The sequence below is a fragment of the Phoxinus phoxinus genome (assembly GCF_949152265.1).
Source record: "Phoxinus phoxinus genome assembly, chromosome: 5".
NCBI classification, from domain to species: Eukaryota; Metazoa; Chordata; class Actinopteri; order Cypriniformes; family Leuciscidae; genus Phoxinus; species Phoxinus phoxinus.
In genome coordinates this window covers 22,650,194-22,669,685 of record NC_136880.1, presented here as the reverse complement: position 1 = coordinate 22,669,685, position 19,492 = coordinate 22,650,194, and the positions used below count along the sequence as shown (strand labels likewise).

The following is a 19,492-nucleotide window of genomic DNA, read 5'->3' as shown; positions in this document are numbered from 1 at the left end:
ACTTTACTGAGGGAAATAACTACAATCCCAAGAAGTTTATTGTAAAAATATGCATATATGTACAATAATATTTAAGTAGTTTTAGAGCGTAGGTAGACTGACTCTATTACTGTACATCATTCGCAGTGAATGGGTGTGGGTGGGCACTAAAGTGTTCTTTTGATGCAATTTGTTGCAATTCTCTGATTGGTGGAACTTTCTCTGCAGACTCATGGATAATGTGTTTTTTCACCAGGATTTCTGCTGTTAAAAATAAGCTTAAAAAAACAAAACTCACAGCTTACATTAGGTTTGTCTTTAAAGGTTTATAAATTACCGTTCAAATTCCCCTGTGGAGAAAATTAATAGGATTTTTTTACTTCCGAAACTCGACTGTTGAACTCTACTATCTACAGCTGACTAGCGAATAGCAAATCATGGTTCTTGCATGCATGCAACTAGCCTATTGATTATTTAAAATAAAAGGAATTATCAATATGAAATATGTCAACAAATAAATTAAATGCATTTGATATACAATTTTAGAACAAATGGCATTTATTTGAAAGACAATAGTCAAAAAAATTTTTTTTTAGCAAAACATTTAAAAAAGAGGTTTGCTTTTTTTTTTTTTTTTTTAATGATTGAATTAAGACTAAGGGCACTATTTTAACGATATACATGCATGGGCAAAAGCGCAGGGCTAAAGCGCTTAGGGCGTGTCCGAATCCACTTTTGCTAGTTTAACGACGGGAAAAATGGTCGGCGCGCCAGCCGCATGGTCTAAAAGGGTTGTCCCTATTCTCTTAATGAGTAATGGGTGTGTTTTGGGATTTAGGTGCGTTAAACCAATCAGAGTCTCATCTCCCATTCCCTTTAAATGCAAGTTGCATGCCTGAACATGCCTCATTTTCAGACCAGCAAATGCATTTACCATTTAAACAACGTGGCGCAGGACGTGAAAATGAGAACTGCATCGGACTGAATCTGGCAAAAAACACTTGCGTCGCGCTTGGCGCTGCATTGCGCCGGGTGTAAGATAGGGACCTGAAAGTATTATGACAGTTTATGGTTATTAAACATAACTTACTGGAACTTAGCACATGTGAACTACAGTAATGTCACCCATGTGACTGTGAAGAAAAATAACTACATGCATCCATTAAAAAGACCTTGGATGTGTCTGAAAGCTGAGATGCATTGAACATAGGTTGGAAAGCAACAGTGCATCGTTTGAATGCTGTGTTTGTGTAACATTCAGTCTACCAAAGTGTCGTCATCTGCTTCTTTTTTGAAGGCAGCAAAAAAATACATCCTTTGTTGCCTATGATATATATATATATAATTGTCTATAAATGTTCTTGCTGAATGAAAGTAATGATTACTTTAAAAAAGAATAAAATCCTATTGACTAAACTTTTGAACTGTTGAGAATTTATTTTTTTATTTTAAATACCTAGTGTGCCTTTTCTTGTCATTGTATATGAAAACTCAATGAAAATGTATAGATTACAACTCTCTAACCACTCTGATATTTGCAACATTGTCTGCTGGAACAGTGAAGAAGGCCCTGGAACCAGTTAAGCTGAATGGATGGGGGACACCTAAGGTGAACCACGAAACCATGCAGACCAGTGAACCCTGGGTGTTTGCCGGCGGAGACATCGCCGGCTTGGCCAACACCACCGTGGAGTCTGTCAACGATGGCAAACAAGCTTCCTGGCACATCCACAAGTACATCCAGGTGGGCTCTCCACTCAATAAGCCAATCCATCTCATTCTGCATTTGGACGTCTTACACAACATACTTAGTGTTTGGCCACAGTTGTGTAGCTCTGAGAGCCTGCTTCACATTATGTGTCAGTGCCAGCAATTTTCAGTATTAGCGTAGCACTCAAAGTTTTACGCTCACTGTTTTTATAGCGAGGGCATTATTCCACGGGGACTTTTTTTTTTCTCCCAGAGTGCTTTTTGGCTTCAACACTCAAACAGTAGAAGTTTCTTCCTTCGTTTTCCTAGAAGAAGACTATTTTCTATGATTTTGCACACAGACCTAAGTAGCAGCATAAAGAAAAGGTTCATGCAGAGGTTAATCGCTAATGTAACTGTGGCCAGAGGAAGTCACGCTGAAGTGTTTGTTCGGCAAATCCCCTCCCCCTCTCCAAAACCATTCTGTAATTTTTGACTACAGAGAAAGAGCTGTTCAAATATTTGCTAATGGGTTCAGAGGTTCAAGATCACGTAAATCATTGGAAGATGAGATCACATTTTGTTGTGGGTGTTGTTTAAATTTTGGTTTTAGGGCTTTGTATATGGATCTTCAGTGGAATGAGATGTTCTCTCGCGCGGTGTACTTGTTTGTCTGGGTTTTTAGCTTGCAAAAATGTTTTTTTTTTTGCTAGTAGGTAATACCGGAGGCAGTTGTAACAATACGTTTCCTGTCACAAACAAACTAGAGTGATGACACTCAGTACAGGCTCAGCAAGTCTCTCTGCCTTAGTGACAACTTGTGAGAAATTGTGAACAACAACACAAAAAAATGTGGTGTGAAAGTTTAAATTGTTATTAATAATACAAAAATATGATATATTACTATTAATAATAATAACAATAAATGTGTTTTATTGAATGCAGTAACTGGCTGAAGGCTGTTTTTTGACTCATTGCTGTGTGTATATATAAACAGAAGCATGCATTTCAACTCAAATATTGTAATTTAGAACATTCCTTTAAACACATACATTCTAACAGAACCATATTAATAGGAAAAATGTTCAGTAGTATTACTAATTATTAAAGATGTGCTATTTTTTTTTAATGTAACCATGTGTTTATTTTGTGTGTGACAAGCACAAAAAGTAATGGATTAAAAATGTGTGTGTTTTCTCTGCAGTCCCTTCATGGTAACACAGTAAGCACCACTCCTAAACTGCCCTTGTTCCACTGCGGGATCGATACAGTGGACATCAGCGTGGAGATGTGCGGGATTAAGTTTCCTAACCCGTTTGGGCTGGCCAGCGCTCCACCCACAACCAGTGCAGCCATGATCCGCAGGGCCTTCGAGCAGGGCTGGGGCTTTGCCCTCACCAAGACCTTTGGCCTGGACAAGGTATATTTACAGAACACAGAAAATCAACATGGAGAATGCCATAGGCTCCACATTCACTCGTGGTAGGATTTGGGTGGTATGTTTGTGTGGGAAGCGCACACTGCATTGCAAAGTATCAGCAGAGCAGAATCTTTTGTACAACATCAAAGAAACTGAAACCTTGGCAAAAATCCCTGAAAGGTCATAAGCATACGAAAGCACCAGCACTGGGCACTGCTAACAATAATGCAAGTCTTTCCAGCTTGTGAAACAGCTCACTGACACACACTCATACACATACTGTATGCACACACTAACACCAGCCATAATGAGCCACATTCTGGTGGCTTTAAAAAAACACACACAAAAAAACACTGGAAAACCAACAACCCTCCCATTAGGCAGCCATGCATCTGCCTTGTTAGGAGTGTAACATTTGTTCCTGACAGGAGGTAAAAAAAATGAATCAGGCATGAGTTGTTTATTGAACTCCAGCAGAAAATCTTTTTGTTTTAATTTACTTTCTAATTCAAGTGATGGGAAAATTAATCGGTAACATCTGTTTGTTCTGGGCTTACTGGCAGTCCTTGATTAGTGGAGCTAGAAATGGAAATAGAATTAAAAAAGAAAGAAGATGAGAGGCAGAGTACAGGGTTTGAGTCCTATCAGACGTCACCATGGCAACGGCGAGGCGTCTGCGTCAATTTCACAAAGAATTTCAGGAAGCAAGTGATAATAATAATTCGTTACATTTATATAGCGCTTTTTTCGCCACTCAAAGCGTTTTACATATGGAAGGGGAGAATCTCCTCAACCAACACTAATGTGCTGCATCCACCTGGATGATGCGACGGCAGCCATATTGCGCCTATGCACGTACTTATGCACTATTCTGTGTTTTTTAGTATAAATAGTGCAAGTAGTGTGTTCACATTGAAAAAGTACACTTTAAATGAATGTTGGGTACTTCATGTACTCAACTGTCACAGCTTTAATTACGCAACGTAAGGGGAGGGGCTATCAGACTCCGACGGTGAATGACAAAATAACCATATAAAATGCATACATTACACGGGTATACGTAGTGCATAAGTACATAGTGTATAGTGTGTAATTTGAGAGACGCACCTAGTGTGATGAAGCCAATCAGAATATATGGGAATGATTAGGAGGCCATGATGATGGACAGAGGCCATTGGACAAATCTGTCCAGGATGCCGGAGTTACACACCTTCTCTTTTTCAAATGACATGGAATTTTTAATGACCACAGAGAGTCAGGAACTCAGTTTAACATCTCATCCGAAGGACGTACTTTTTTTTGACAGTGTGGTGTCCCCATCACTACGTTAGGACCCACACAGACCACAGGGTGAGCACCCCCTGCTGGCTTCACTAGCACCTCTTCCAGCAGTTTTCCCAGGAGGTCTCCAATGATTTGCCATTTATGATTTTAAAGGCTCTGAACAAAGCAAATAAAATGGAATGATTTAAAAAAATATTATGTTGGGTTGAATACCGTAAAGTTAATACAGATTTACAATTTCATTCTATTGTATATACCCTTCGCGTTATTACAATCTGTGAACTTTTTTCTTAGAGAATCAATAAACAAATAGACATAAAAGCATGTCATGAAAAAAAACTACTAAATAATTCTTTATTGTTCAAAATTCACCCATTATTGGCTGGTATATCAAATGATGATCACCCAAACCCCCATTTTTGCCATGCTACTCTAAATTGAAACTCTTCCCAGTCTGTTATGAAATCAGTACTTATGCTCTTCCTGGAATATGATCATTCTAGTTCAGCTGTTTTTCTGCAGAGGACTGAGAGTCATGTTACATCTAACTCACCTCACTGGATACTGCGCCCATGTCAACAGCGAACCCTAGCTAATAATTCTTGGAATCTTACACTGCTGCGGCGAGATGAGGCCATATTTCAGTAAATAGAACTCATATTGCTCTCCACGTGTTGGAATGACTGCACAGAAACACTCTCTCTCTTTCATTCTCTCCCGCAGTCAGGATAAAGAAAACCCCTCAGTGTCAACATGTTCTCCGTCTCTCCGTGCAGTGCTGTCATTAGAACATAGGGGACTTTTTTTAATATCCTGTTCTCCTGAGCCGCTCTAAGATGCAACGTCCGTCGAGGCTCCGCTGCATCAATAGCATCCGGACAACCCAGCCATTGTCACGATAGATATGAAAATAGCCGCCTGTGTATATGTGCGCCGAATAGCTAATTTACCTAGTGCTAACAGGAGCACTGAGCAAGCAGGCAGCACTTTCATTAATTATAATTAATGAGATGCATTGCATATGTAAATGTTTTATTTTTCCCTTCTGTCTCAAGATGCGAGTCCCTTGGGAATTGGCACCACGATGACTTGGAACGAGCCTCGGGAATGGCTTTGCATGACAGCTAGTGGCACTTCTCTCTTATTCCTCGTCTCTGATGATCTAAGAGTCCAGAGGTCCTCAGATCCGTACAAGAAGGTCACGTGGTCAGATCGTAGCCATCAAATGGCAAGCGAGACTTGTAGAGCTGATGGGTGCTGGGATCTCTGATGTATCAGAACCTCCAGGCCCAATTAGCCTTTTAAGTCATTTCTGTGTGAGAAACGTCGCACAGTGTCACGCTCTTCCTCCATGGTGCCATAGCAGGCAGGCAGCCAGGAAGTGGCATGTCAGAGCGCCGGAGGGCTAAGGGGCCATCACTCAGTCAGCGCTATGCTAATTGTACATGAGAATGAATGATGGCTGCTATTGTTCTTTTATGCGAGGTTGATTGCCTATTACTCGTGTTCTTGAGCTCACATGAGCGGTATCCTGAGCCGTCGGATCAGCTGGTTGGAGATGATGTTAATGCCGGCTGATTTTTTTGATGGAGTTCATTATGCCCCTGCAGAGTCATGATGAATTTTAAAGTTAGCGAGAAAGGAGGTTAGCCAGATTTCCGTGTGCGGAAAAATACATCTCCCTCTCGCTGACACATTCATCATAACACTGTCTGGGCTGCTCCTGACAAAGCTCCGCAGCTATACCCACTTTCCCCACTACTGATTTAGCCGGTTGGTTATGGATCGGAGTGAAGTGCAGAGACGGAACTTGCTCGCTTCCTGCATGAGAAATAAGCCCATCCCCTGCTGTTTGAAACACATTCAATCATTGTCGTAGCTCAGACAGGAGCTTACCATACCTAAGCTTTAAAACACACCACTCCAGGCTACGAGACTTAATATCTGCAGCATAAAACTGGGATGGTAGAGCAGATGAGATCCACATCTCCTAATTAGCCTCTAATTACATAGTGCTTTGTCCAATTAAGTTAGCGTTTATAACGGTGGGTGTGAGCACATTGTGTTCTTTTTAGTCTGGTCTGATCCTCTTGGCAGATATTCTCATGTAAGGTTTCTGAAAACTCAGTGGAATATACAGTGTGAATACAGTATATTCACACAATCAGTGTTTGATATTGACAACCGTATTTATCAACCGGTTTGACCAAAACAAATTGCATGATGAAGATGATGAATACTGATAAGAGTAATTACTAATAGGTTTGACTCAAAAGCTGTGTTCATACAGTGTTTGGAATTGGCAACCGTATTTACTATCCGGCTTCACTCTCAAAAGCTACATTCTCAGTGTGTTGGGGATTGACAATCATATTTACTAGCAGGTTTTACTCCCAAACTCTACTTTCACCCAGTGTTGGGGATTGGCAACCGTATTTATCAACAGGTTTTAGTCCCCCACCTCCAGCCAAAATCTACCTTCATGCAGTGTTTGGGATTGACAAATGTATTTACTAACAGTTTTGACTCTGTGATAGTCCTTTTCAACAGTTTACACGAGTGTCTTGAATAATGCCTGTATGAGCAAATAACCGAAATGAAGCTACTCTTCCATTCTAACAATAGCCATAGATGGCAACTTTGATCAAATCAGAAGGTCTGATCACAATTTACACAATGTTGTTTAATATACTTCATGCTCCCATATTTTTTACTGAATTGGATGGAGCCCTTAAACCAGCAAACAATACCAGCCTGGCCAGGTCAGTAGCCAAGCCCTGCAAACCATCTTAGTCTGGTTTAAACTTTTTTTTTTTCAGCAGGGCAACTTCATAATATCCCTATTTTCTGCTATTTTTTATAACCTGAGAGTGTTTGACAGGCCTAACATTAGTGACTGACAGCAAAGAACAACCCACAACTCAATAACAAGAGCGACACCTAGTTGTCCACTGCGGTTCCATTTTATACAGCAGATATATAACTTGATCTCAAAACTCATGCAATTTTATTTAGACTCTCAGTATGTTTATATAATGCAGTTATCAGTCTTTCATAACCAAACTTTACGTGAACCTAACAATACATAGCACTCAAACCAGGACTGACAACCATGTTCTGTTGATGTGTGAACAAGATATTATGACATATGGCTATTATTGAGGTCAGGAACTGAGTCTGACTTTGGATGATGGGTTAATGGTGCCTGGCTCACTGTTCCAATATCTGTCAAAGGTGTTTAGTAGGGTTCAACTGTTGACTTTGAGCAGGTTTGTCCAGAGTCAATAAAATATTTCTGTATGGCATAGCTGTGACCAAACAGAAAGCTCACATTTCTCTAGTATTGTATGGTGCACTCTTTAAGAGTTATACTCTCCTGTAGTTAGCAGAGTCTGAATAGAATACAGTATTCCCAACGCACTGAAAACGTTCTTGACAGGCTGTAACCCCTACAGGAGCTCCAGGTATTGTTGCACAGTTAGGTTTGAACGTCTGCGCTCTCTCTTCCACTTCCTCTCTGCTAAGGCCCTTAAAAAAAACACAGGCAGCCTACTCAGTCCCTCACGCCCATGTGGGCCAGCCGGAGCAGGCAGGAAATCAATGGTGGCTGGGGACAGACGGCTGCCGTCCCGCAATTAATGCCAATTTGTTATGTGCACGTATCTCTGCAGGGAGACATGGTGTGGGCGGAACTTTCCCGCACTGATTCAGGCACCTTGAGTACACAACTCCAGAGAAAGAGCTAGATAAAGAGTCTGTTCCCAGAGGTGAATTTAGATGGCTTTACATTGGTAAATGCTTGCATGAATATGAATGATTATAATGAATTATTCAGATGTTTTGGCATGTTTTGTGCTGTTATTAACATACACTGAACCATTTTCAAAGGATTGTGAGTTGCTGCTACTATGCTGTGAGGGAATATAGATCTTGCTAACGTCCCTCATCTGACTAAGTGGCATTTTCATAACTGGATGATGGAAATGTTTAAAACTTAAAATATATTATTTCAGTGCATGCATTCCCCGGGATCTTCTGAACCCATGATCTTGCCGTTTGAGCTACAGGAATGCCTAAATATTGAATAGCATAACATATATATCGAATTTGCAAACAAAAGATGAGCTTCTCCAGTTGAAGATGTGCACGTGCTCCTAAAGTGGCACTTATGCAAGTTCAAATCGGGCCTGTGTCATTTCCTATTACCGCCCCCATATTTTACCTATTGTTTCCCGTCATTTCTTTGAATGTCACCATCTAAAGGCAAAAAAGCCCATAAATACAAAATCCTTCTCACTAGGCTGTGATATTTGTTGGTGAAAACAAAAATCGCATGACATAAAACAAAGGGTTGAAAGTAGCTGTAGGGTTTTTTGTTTTTGTTTCATTCGTTAATGCAGTACATGTGTATCAATAAGCACTGTCCTCCTTAACATATTGCTGTTGTGTCCTTGAGTCTGCTCGTTAATTCACTATCGCCTCAGGCGTGCTGTATGATAGCCATTCAGCCTGAACATGTGCTTCAGATGCTGGAACGGCGTTCAGCGGTGCTGAATGGGTGTAACAGTGCCAAGGCCTTCATTAATTGACATACAGCATGGAAAGTACAAGATTTTCTTAAAAACTTCACACTGAGATGGCAGGTGTGTGCAAGAGCAAAACCTGCGTGGGGATGTTAACATGTTGCGGTTAATTTTATGTTTGTTAAATGCAGGTGTCGTGTGTGGGAAGTTTGAGTTTCATGACAGAAGAGAAAGCTTCGTAGTGACTTTTTAATCAGCGTGTGTGAAGAGTGGGAGTTTTAAGCCTTAACTTTTCATTCCATACTTTGTTGCAAAGATATTTTTATAAGATGTAAATCATACACTCACCTTTTTGAGGTCTAAGAGTTAAGAGAGTTCATTTTTCTCTACAGCGCTTGAAGCTCTGATTTAACAGATTTAAAAAAATAAGCACCACCTTTTTTTCCAAAGAAAAAATAAAAAAAGAAGAAAGTTGTGAATTCATGTTTAATTTTAAAAAATAAATAAATTTGAAGCACGAAAGGTTTTCACTTTATTGCTTAAAGAGAAATAAAAAAGAAAGTTCTGTCAGCGTTTACTCATCCTAATGTCATTTCTAACTTGTGTGATTTCCTTTCTTCCGTGTAACACTAAAGTTTTGAATGATAGGTTTGTGTGCGGAACTGACTGCAATTTAATTCACTGAGAGTTTTACCTTGAAAATCTTCCTTGACAGTCGTAGTCACCATTGACTTTTTCTCTAATAATAATAATAATAGCACAGATTGTTATATATCCTTAGTGAAGTCAAGAGCTAAGTCTACAAAACACCTTTTCACTTCCTTTCTCTGCTAAATGTTGGTTTTATATAGGCCTTGGAACATATTTCAGACAAGCAGCATTCATCATTTTCTCAGAGGCTTTTAATGACTGAGATCTTTGCTTGTTGTTGTACCTTCTCATCATTGTGTCCTTAGTGCTGTTCAATGACTTCCTACATTAATGGCACTCCGTTATACCTTTGAAATCTGCTCTGAAACGTGTACTGAGTGTATATCTTTTCATTAGCGAGATGTGACACGCCATCTGTGATGTTCAGAAAACTACTGCCTGTACACCTTGCACAAAGCAATTCATATTCGTGGAACCTCATGTGATTTTCTGCTAGTACTATATGAAGCGAAATCAATGTAATGCTTCTTGTGTATGCACAATATAACATTTATTTGTATTTCATTTTATTTGTGTAACAGTACGTAAGATGGGGGTCTGATTATAAAATCCGTAAATATCAAGAAATTGAGTGTGGCCATCTATGTTTTTCAGCTTTTGTAACAGCTCCTTTGAATCCAGAAGGCGCCGTCTATACGTGTCGATTTGTGAAGTTTCACAGGGACATTTATCCTCACCAAACAAGCTCAGATTCCCTTCACTTTACAGAACTGAAAGACCAGACTGCAGTGAAAAGCAAACGCTCTGTAAAATGTGAATGTATCAATTAGTAAAGGGGCCATGACTGCTGAAAGTTTTGAAACATGGTGATTTAAGGCCACAGCCAATATACTGCACATATGGATTTTTCCAATAGAGAAAGGTATAGACTTAAAAGTAAAGGTCTTTTATTTTTTATTTTTTCAGAACATCCTCGCTACATGAATGGTTAGATTTATGAAAACCTGCTTTGAATAACCACAAAAAAAGTAAATAACATTGGCGAGCAGTAAATTTGAAGCTTTATTTTGCCCCAATCATTGGCATTAAGGTCTGAAAACATGCACTGTGCTAGCAGATGGAAAAGCAGTTATGTACGTCATTTCCATCAAGGCCATTTAACTGTTTAGCTATACATCTAATCTGCAGTCAACAACCACGGCCTCCAACATGTACTTCCAAGAATCCGCTTACATAAACCTGCAGCCAGTGGTTGTGTAAAGTGTAATTGTTTTGCAATCTCCAGTCACGGTCACTCGTCCCTTCATCATGCGGGCCCTATAGCGCAAACGCAAGGACACGGCGGGAACCGATTCCGTACCCTCTCTCGCAGCTCGTTCTGTGTCAACATAATGACGGCTATAGTCATAGAGATAATTGTGGCCGAACGCTTTCCTGTGTCAGCTTAAAACAGCTGAACTTTTTAAATGGCAGACAGACCAATATTTAACCGGAGATTGTCTCTCAGGAGAGCGTGAAAGAGGAAGTGGGGGTTAGCAGCTCGTCGGGACAGCGTAACCGCGGCGTCTGTAATTACCCTGGATGTGCCTTCGGGCCGGCCTATCAGAGGGCTTCCTCCAACGCTCGAGTGTGGCGCGTGGCATGACATTTGATCACTCTCTTATCATGCGTGTTCCTTTTGGGAGAGGTGCTGGCTTAAAAGGGGGGATTACTGGGCTGTGCCGGTGTGATAAACCCCCTCAGTTTGCTGAACGCCACACACGAGGCCACGGCTAACCACTGACCTCATCTCATGCTAAAGAAGTGTGTGAATTCAACCCAGGCTAATGTTTGCCAGGTTAACGCATGCTAATGGTCTCAGAGAACCAGAGATTATTTACTTACCACTGGATATTCTTCACACACATTACCTTAAAGAGAGTTCTCGCGCTGAAAGTGTAAATATAGTTGGGAATGTGGGTAATGTGAGTATAAGTACTTGTGGTAATCTCAGTGTTTTCTACTCTCTCATTATCTCAAAAACCTCCAGACAATTTGTCCACGTCTCTTTCATTCGCAATAAGGATTACGCTGAGTTTCTAACCCAAGCAACTTATACCATTCTGTGGAGACACTGTTGGCATTAGCGTTGAAGGCAGATGTTGTTGAAACGGAAGCAAAACCAAAGGCAACAAAATCGCTGGCAGGTTTGACGCTCTCACGTTTGGAGGCGTTTCATGAAGGCGTTGGTGATCGGAAGATGCTCTAGTTTCACTAAAAATCACATGTGGTTCATTGTAATAATAGTTTTTCTCTTACTGTCTTTCAAAAGGAAAACTCACATATGGCTGCTGTACTCTAAATAACAGATTGTGCTGTAGTTATTTTTAGTTGCTCACATGGAGCCACAGATTTTTTTTAATGAATTTTCTATTTTGTAGGTAAAAACTTTACACCCAGTCAATTACAGGGGTCAACAGAAAATGTACAGGTGGAAAAAAGATTTTATTATTTTATTGAATGGAAATTTTTAGTTATTAACATTCACATGCAAGTTTCAAATATTCTAGCTGGCGTGAATTTAAGACGACTATTATTTTAAGAATATAGCCTACCACCTTATTATTCCCATGTCAAGCTTGTCACGTTACACCGATGCCACAATAGACAATATGCCGTATGAGTCATGACTGATGTATCTTTTTTATTTCACTTTTCATTCAAAATTTCTCTGACTAAATCATAAAAATATCTGATATCCAGTAATGGTATTTTGTTGTTTAACTCTTTCTCCACCATTGACGTTGATGTATAACAGGCAATGACCGCCACCATGTTAGTTTGCGCTGCAATGCTGAAAATCTAAATTTGTCATGCCAAATTCTGTGACCATCTAATTTGTGACCATAGTAGAATTCGCAGAATTCGATAGGTCATAGAATTTGGTGTTACGCTGGAATTAAAACGTATAGTAATCTACTTTTCCCAAAATACATGAAAGTAAGTGGATGGTGAACTGGGAGAAGAATAGAGTAAACTTTACAGTCAAATTAGGTTTGAAATTATAATTTTTGCCGCTTCCATTGACACGTGTGTTTATATTACAAACTGCACATGAGATGAACAAACTCCCAATGAGATCACAACAACAGCAAACCACAACGTTTTTTTGAGTATTGTAGAGGTTTATACATATTACATGAATGAGTAGAAAACTCGATGCAAAATATTTTTAATTGTTATAAAGTAATATAAAAATATTAGCTTTTGTACAAGAATAAAGACCATTATTTAATTCAGGGGAAAAAAATGTATAATATCATGTTTAATATTTATAACACAGTGGGTCATAATACATAAAAATATATAGCTGCCTTTTCTCTTTTTGTAAAGCACCTTGAAAAGACTTTAAGGATGCTACAGTATATACAAATAAAGTCTATTATAATGTTGTTATTATTATCATCATATTTGAGGGTCATGGGCATTGAAGTAGTGGAGTAGTTAAAAAGTTTTTATTTGATTTGGTCATGTGTTATCTTGCCTCTGGTGCCCCCTCACAAATAAAAATAAAAATAAGATAATAATGCATGACGCCCCTAGTTATCTTAATTGTTTAAAATTGTGTGGCTCCTAATTAACACATGCAAATGAATCCTAATTGCTAATACTAATGGGTTAATGCTAATACTAATACTCTTATCAGTTCATTTATCATAGTTTTCTCTTAATAGTGAAAAAAGGCTGAAATGTGTTTGATTGATGCTTGTATCATGAATATATAGCAAGCATTTGTGGAGTCTGACATTATAAAAAAAGAAAACGCACAGCTGTGTGTGTAAAGGTTTCAAAGGAAAGATGCATTCTCAGCCTAGCGAATGCAGTTTGTGTGCTCTCTCACTGCTAATTGCAGTTTAGTGGACAGTGACAAAGTTTCTCTCTCTTGCAGGATTTGGTGACCAATGTGTCACCTCGAATCGTGCGTGGGACCACCTCAGGCCATCTTTTCGGTCCTGGCCAGGGCTCGTTCCTCAACATCGAGCTCATTAGTGAAAAAACAGCCGCCTACTGGTGCAAGAGCGTGGCTGAACTCAAAGCTGACTTCCCCAAAAATGTGAGTTCACTTTCAGCTCAGCGTTTGACTCTTTATCTCTTATTTCTCTTTCTCCTTTACTCTTATTCCTGCAGAGTTTTTTTTTTTTCTTAGTTTTTTCATAATGTGATTCATTACTTTGTTTCTCACTTTGTGAGTCTGGGGAGCCTGTCAGTGTTTTATCAACAGCCATAATTCTCTATAATAGAGGTGCCATCTTTTTCCCTCGTTTTCGGTCCCTCAGTAACTCGAGTCGCTTTTGCTCTGTGCATGTTAACTGCTTCACGAGTAATTGTGTAATAGAATCTCACTAATAGAAGATTTTCCAAGGCCTTCATTCTCTTCTTCTCCCTCCTCTGTCGCTCCGCAGGCAGATGACAATAGCTTTTTGTAGTGTTCTTTTCATCGCAATCAGCCATCTCTTTTCTCTCTAATCATTTGCAATGAGACAGCCCGTTTGAGCACAAAATAACTTCCTCAACTTTTGTTGTCTGCCTGCTTCACTCAAGGGTGAGATTAATTTTGAATTACAGGGTGTAATTATGAGGCACAATGTCACTTTTCACACTAACCCCATGAATCCCTCCTTCACACAGATGTGTCTCTGTTTTTTTTGTTGTTGTTTTTTTCAGACCGGCTTTTACCTCGCTGTCTACATAGGAAGCTATCTCCTTAGGCAACATACAATCCTAAATTGAACTTTAAATTAGTGCTTTTTTTAGAGTTTGAAGTTAGCATGTTTCTGAGATTAGCTTTTTTTAGCATGTTACAGCTGAATAACCTAGTAAACAAAAATGCGTAGCACATAATTATATTTGGTAAAATAATGTGTTTTAGTCACATATTTTTTGGTATCGAATCAAATAAGCATATAAACTGTGTGATTGATTGATTTGCCGATATTTACCGCAATTACGAGATTCAGACTTGCAAAAAGCACTCACATCCTTGTAGTACAACTTAATTTACATTACACAAAATGTAGTTAGAATATTTCTGTTTAATTATTCCTAACTGACTATTGTTAATGTTTTGATAAAGGTTAATTAAAGTTGAAAATTAAACTAAAGATTAATATGAAAATAAATGAGGGACATACAATACAATTTAATGTACGTAGCTAGCACAAAGTTATATAACTAACGTCTAATGTCTGACTAAATTAGCATGTTGCTAGGCTAACAACATTTACTCTGGTAAACATTGCTACAATACTTTGCTTTCACACATTTTTTTACTGCACAGGTTTCACCTTAAGGAGATATACTTTATCTAACCCTACAAATATATTTGTATTATTTTGTATAATCTAATAAATACATTTTATTCAGTCATAATAAAATATTTGTGACAATTGTCAAACCAATTAATTTAGAAGGAACCACATGAAGCAGTCTTTTTACACTGTGGGTTAATTATTCAGTTATATTTACACTTAACTACTTTGTAAATTAAATGTAGCCTACATTTATTTATGGTCAACATTACCCATAATCTTGGATTTGTGTTTGCACTTCTCGCCGCAGTGCTTCCCAAGATTGCCTTCTCCACAAAGAATATATTAGAATTTGGCCAAAAAAGGGCGTCTTAGGAGGAATCAATATTAAAATGTCTGCATAGGTTTTGGAAAAGAGCATCTTTCTCTGCCTGTCACACATCTAGCGAGATAAACATAGTATGCACACTGAATTGTTTAGTAAGACTCTCATTGATAATGCTCATTGATTTTGGGGAGATTTCAGCTATTCAACATGCCCATTATCTCCATTTACTATTTACAATTTCCATTTTTCCCCAACGCTCCTCGCCACCACGTCGTGACCCGCGCGGGCCAGCACCGAACACACTCTAGGGGAATGTTGAAGTGTGTGTTCAGCGGAGCTCATCACAGCGTGTGACTGGTTCGTGGTCAGGGGTGATGGGCGCATGCCGCTGGATGAAATGAATACTCAGAGAAGCGTAATGAATAACAAAACCACCGCAATAATGTCAAATTATACTGGCTCACATATTTCAGCCCCACAAACACACTCTCTGTGAGCCCGCGAGGCTCGCGAGAGTCCTGTAACTGAAGAACAGACGTGGCTCGTAGAAAAAGATGCGACCCCGCCCCCTTCTCTTTTTTTAATTTCCTCACATCATCGCGTGATTGACAGTTTCCACAGCAATGGGGGTCCCTAGAGGGCCAGTGTTGCTAGTGTTGGCGGACGGGCTCGGTTACCTCAGCGCAGTGTTATTAAAGCGATAACAGGGTGATTCCTGTGCTTCTCAGAGACGCAGCCTGTCTTGCTCACTCTCTCTCTCTCTCTCTTTCGTTTTTTCCCTGTCTGATTAGAAAGGGGTTGAGTATGGAAGCTTATTTCCGCCAAAAAAATTGAAAAGGTAATTGCGAGTTTTTATCTCTCAATTCTTGACTTTTTGAGTTTATGCAGTGTTTCACAATTCTGACTCTTTTTTAATTATTTGAATTGCAAGATATATACTCAGAATTGCGAGTTGAGAAGAAAAGTCTGGACTGAGATATAAATTTGCAAAAATCATGAATTGTGATAAAAAGTCATAGTTACCTGGGTTTTTTGTTTTGTTCACATGAAGTCAGAACTGTTATATGTAAACTCAGAATTCCAAGGAAAAAGTCAAAATTTCAAGATGTTAACTGAATTTTAAGCTTTTTTTAAGAACTATGAGATGTCAACTTTTATGATTATACGATTTTATATCAACTCTCAATTGTGAGAAAAAAGTCAGAATTGTGAGATAAAAAGTCTTGATCTCAAACCAATGACTTTTGTGGCCAAAACAAGCTTCCATAGTAGAACAATTCCCTGCATGTACATTCACAGACTTATTTCATCTCAAGCTCGAGTCTCTGCTAAATGCAAGACAGCAAAAAGAGCCGACTTGATGTTATATAACAGATAGGCCTATACATGTATAGACGGAGACCCGGCCCTCAGTTATCCTCCTGACACCAATAAAACATCGACGCTGCTTTTCTAGCCGTGGCCAGTGTGTGCGGTTGAGCGGAGCTCCCAGGGGTGAGCGGATGAGAGGAGGTGGGGTTAAAGCCGCTACAGGTCCCTCAGGTCCCAGCAAGATCCAGGATGGATGGACTCATAAACTTCAACACATGCTTTGGCCGCCAAGCATTCCTCCCAGCACCCTCTGTGCCAATTTGTTTCCCTTAAAAGCGCCCGGCGAGGAGGAGACACGTGGCGTATATCTCTCCGCTTTATGGTGCGATTACAGTGTCTCCGCATACAGAGAGAGTAATACAGCTAAATCCTGCCTTGCCACAGAGGAGCTGAATAATGCCGTCAGCGTGATGTTTTTATTGTTTTAATAATACGTGCATGCCACTGGGCATCTGCAAACGCACTGAATTATAAAGCAGCACAGTTTAAGGCAGGGTAATAGCTTTTTGCTGTGAGCTGGGCTGTTAAAAAAATGAAATAAATAAATGCGGATTAGAAAAACTGGTGGGTTTTGTGCAAGCGTGTCAGGTGAAATCACACTTCATCAGTCATTTTCATTCTCCCTAAGTTTTTATTTTTTTCTCTTCCTCACACTCTTTTCTTCTCTGTCTAGATTATCATTGCCAGTATTATGTGCGGTTACAACCAAGCTGACTGGACTGAGCTGGCAAAGATGGCCGAGGTAAGCCGCCATTCTCTTTGCGTGTGTTTGTCAAGTTTGCTCCTTACACATCTCCCAACTTCTGAGAGTAATCAGGCTTATTGGAAGCATGAAAAGTAAATGTAACATGAATCCGTGAAATTAGTTAATGTTCTGAAGATCTCGTTCCTCAAGATATCCATTCCATTTACATGTTTGAAAGTCTGTTAATGTGATCTTTTTTTTTGTGAAGTCAGATTTTTTTTTTTTGCTCAGCATATCACATAAAGAAGCATTTGTTTATCACACGCATTCTCAACACAGTGACAAACACAGTCGCATCCATATTCATAGTGTAAAGCCTCATTGGTTCTGTGGAAAGAGGCTTTTACATTAAATTTGCATTAGATACTGTATCATTGGATTTCTGCCTTTCGGGTGACAGAAGCCAACTGTGCTCACAAACTGTGAATGGGAAGTTGTAAAACTTTATAAAATGTATGTTTGCAATAGCTGGAACAAACCTGCTATCTCTATCATAACCAGACTGACCTTGACAGAGTAAGTGTGCTTTTATTCATCTAGTGGCTAAACAAAGGCTTGACTTAAAGGCATAGCTCAACCAAATATGAACATTTGTCATCATTTACTCAGCTCATCTTGGCATTTCTTCCTTCTGTCTGTGAAACACAAAATGAGAAATGTTGAAGATTGTACTTTCATAAAAGTGATCCATACAGCAATATATAATATGACATGACATGACATGTTTGGGCTCAGTATGACTCCAGTCTTCAGTGTCACATGATCCTTCAGAAATCATTCTAATATGCTGATTTGGTGCTCAAGAAACATTTATTATTATTATCAATGTTGAAAATGGATTTTCTGCTTAATCTTTTTGTAGAAACCATGATACATTGTCTTTACTGTCGTTTTTGATAAAGGTAATGCAGAAAAACCGTACATAGAATAGAATAGAATAGAATAGAATAGAATAGAATAAAATAGAACAGAATAGAACAGAATAGAATAGATGGTAACATATTAAAATAAGGTTCCAATAGGTGACATTAGTTAATTAATGCATTAACTGACCATGTGAAATATATTTGGTACAGTATTACACTTTTTAAGAATTTGTTATATTAACAGAAACAACTTTTCAATGTGTTAGTAAATTATGAAATTAACATTACAACTAAGATTAGTTTTTTTTTTCATTGTTACTTAATGTTATCTGATGTAGTTAACTAATGTTTACAAAAGCAACCACATTGTAAAGTGTTAAGGCCCTTTTTAATACCAAGAACCATAACTATAAAGATAACGGTAAAGATATAGTTCTAAAAGTTGTTCTAAATGTAAAAGAATAGAAGAGTTTACACCACAGTTATAACAATAACAGCACGGAGAAATGATATCGTTGGAATCACTTTCAGAGCTATTTTTTCCAGCTGATGAACGATAAAAACATTGACAGCCAATCAGAATCCATCCTGCTTTGAAGAGTTTGAGCATTTAAAGTGACAGACAACAAAACTGCAGCGCGCTTAGAATAAACATAACATACTGTCCGCTTCTGTGGATGCAAATATAGTTATCATTATAGTCATTTTTATAGTTTGCATTCTTCATGTGAACTTTACCAAAAAATATGTTATAATAATGTATATAACCTGCTGTCTGCAATGTCCAGTTTAGATCCACCAGTATAAACCACTTGTATGATACTTTATAGCATTTTTTTGTCTTAACTTTAGTTTTCCACAGATAAAGAGAAATGATATAGGTTTTAAACGAGATGATATGTATATGTATATTTGAGTGAACTATCACTTTAAACCTAACAGGTTGAGACAATCTTTTTCCTAACAAGACAAAAGTGAAGCACCAACAGGGAACCTCTTCCTAAAATTCCCAAATGCAATGGAGTTTCTTGTTCGACATATACTTGAGGGTTTCTTTAGACTGGCATTATTGCAGCCGACGGATGTGTGTGTCCTCGCTGGAGCTGTTTCCTTCTGTATGTAAACGGACAGGACCCTGCCATCACCAACACTTACTGCTGCTGCTTCTGCTGCTGCTCTAATTGAGGTGTTGTACGCTCTCATACCTTCCAGTTTAACTCCTCGACGCCCTCACACACACACAGATACAAATGCGCTCAACGATCCCACACACACACGTGTGCGTTTACATTGAGAAAAACCCAGGAGAAGATTTGGCTCGTGCAAAGAGGAGGTTGGCGTGACGGTG

General features: G+C 38.9%; 1 protein-coding gene across 1 annotated transcript in view; it reads left to right on the top strand.

Annotated features, from left to right (window-relative positions):
- Positions 1 to 19,492, top strand: part of dpydb (dihydropyrimidine dehydrogenase b) — a gene marked incomplete at its 3' end in the record, with an annotated part of 120,585 nt that overhangs the window by 60,368 nt on the left and 40,725 nt on the right. Inside the window, exons 12-15 of the mRNA XM_079613373.1 lie at positions 1,539 to 1,723; positions 2,873 to 3,088; positions 13,475 to 13,639; positions 17,207 to 17,275. Of these exons, the coding sequence (XP_079469499.1) occupies positions 1,539 to 1,723; positions 2,873 to 3,088; positions 13,475 to 13,639; positions 17,207 to 17,275 (635 nt within the window). The remainder of the gene's footprint in view (positions 1 to 1,538; positions 1,724 to 2,872; positions 3,089 to 13,474; positions 13,640 to 17,206; positions 17,276 to 19,492) is intronic.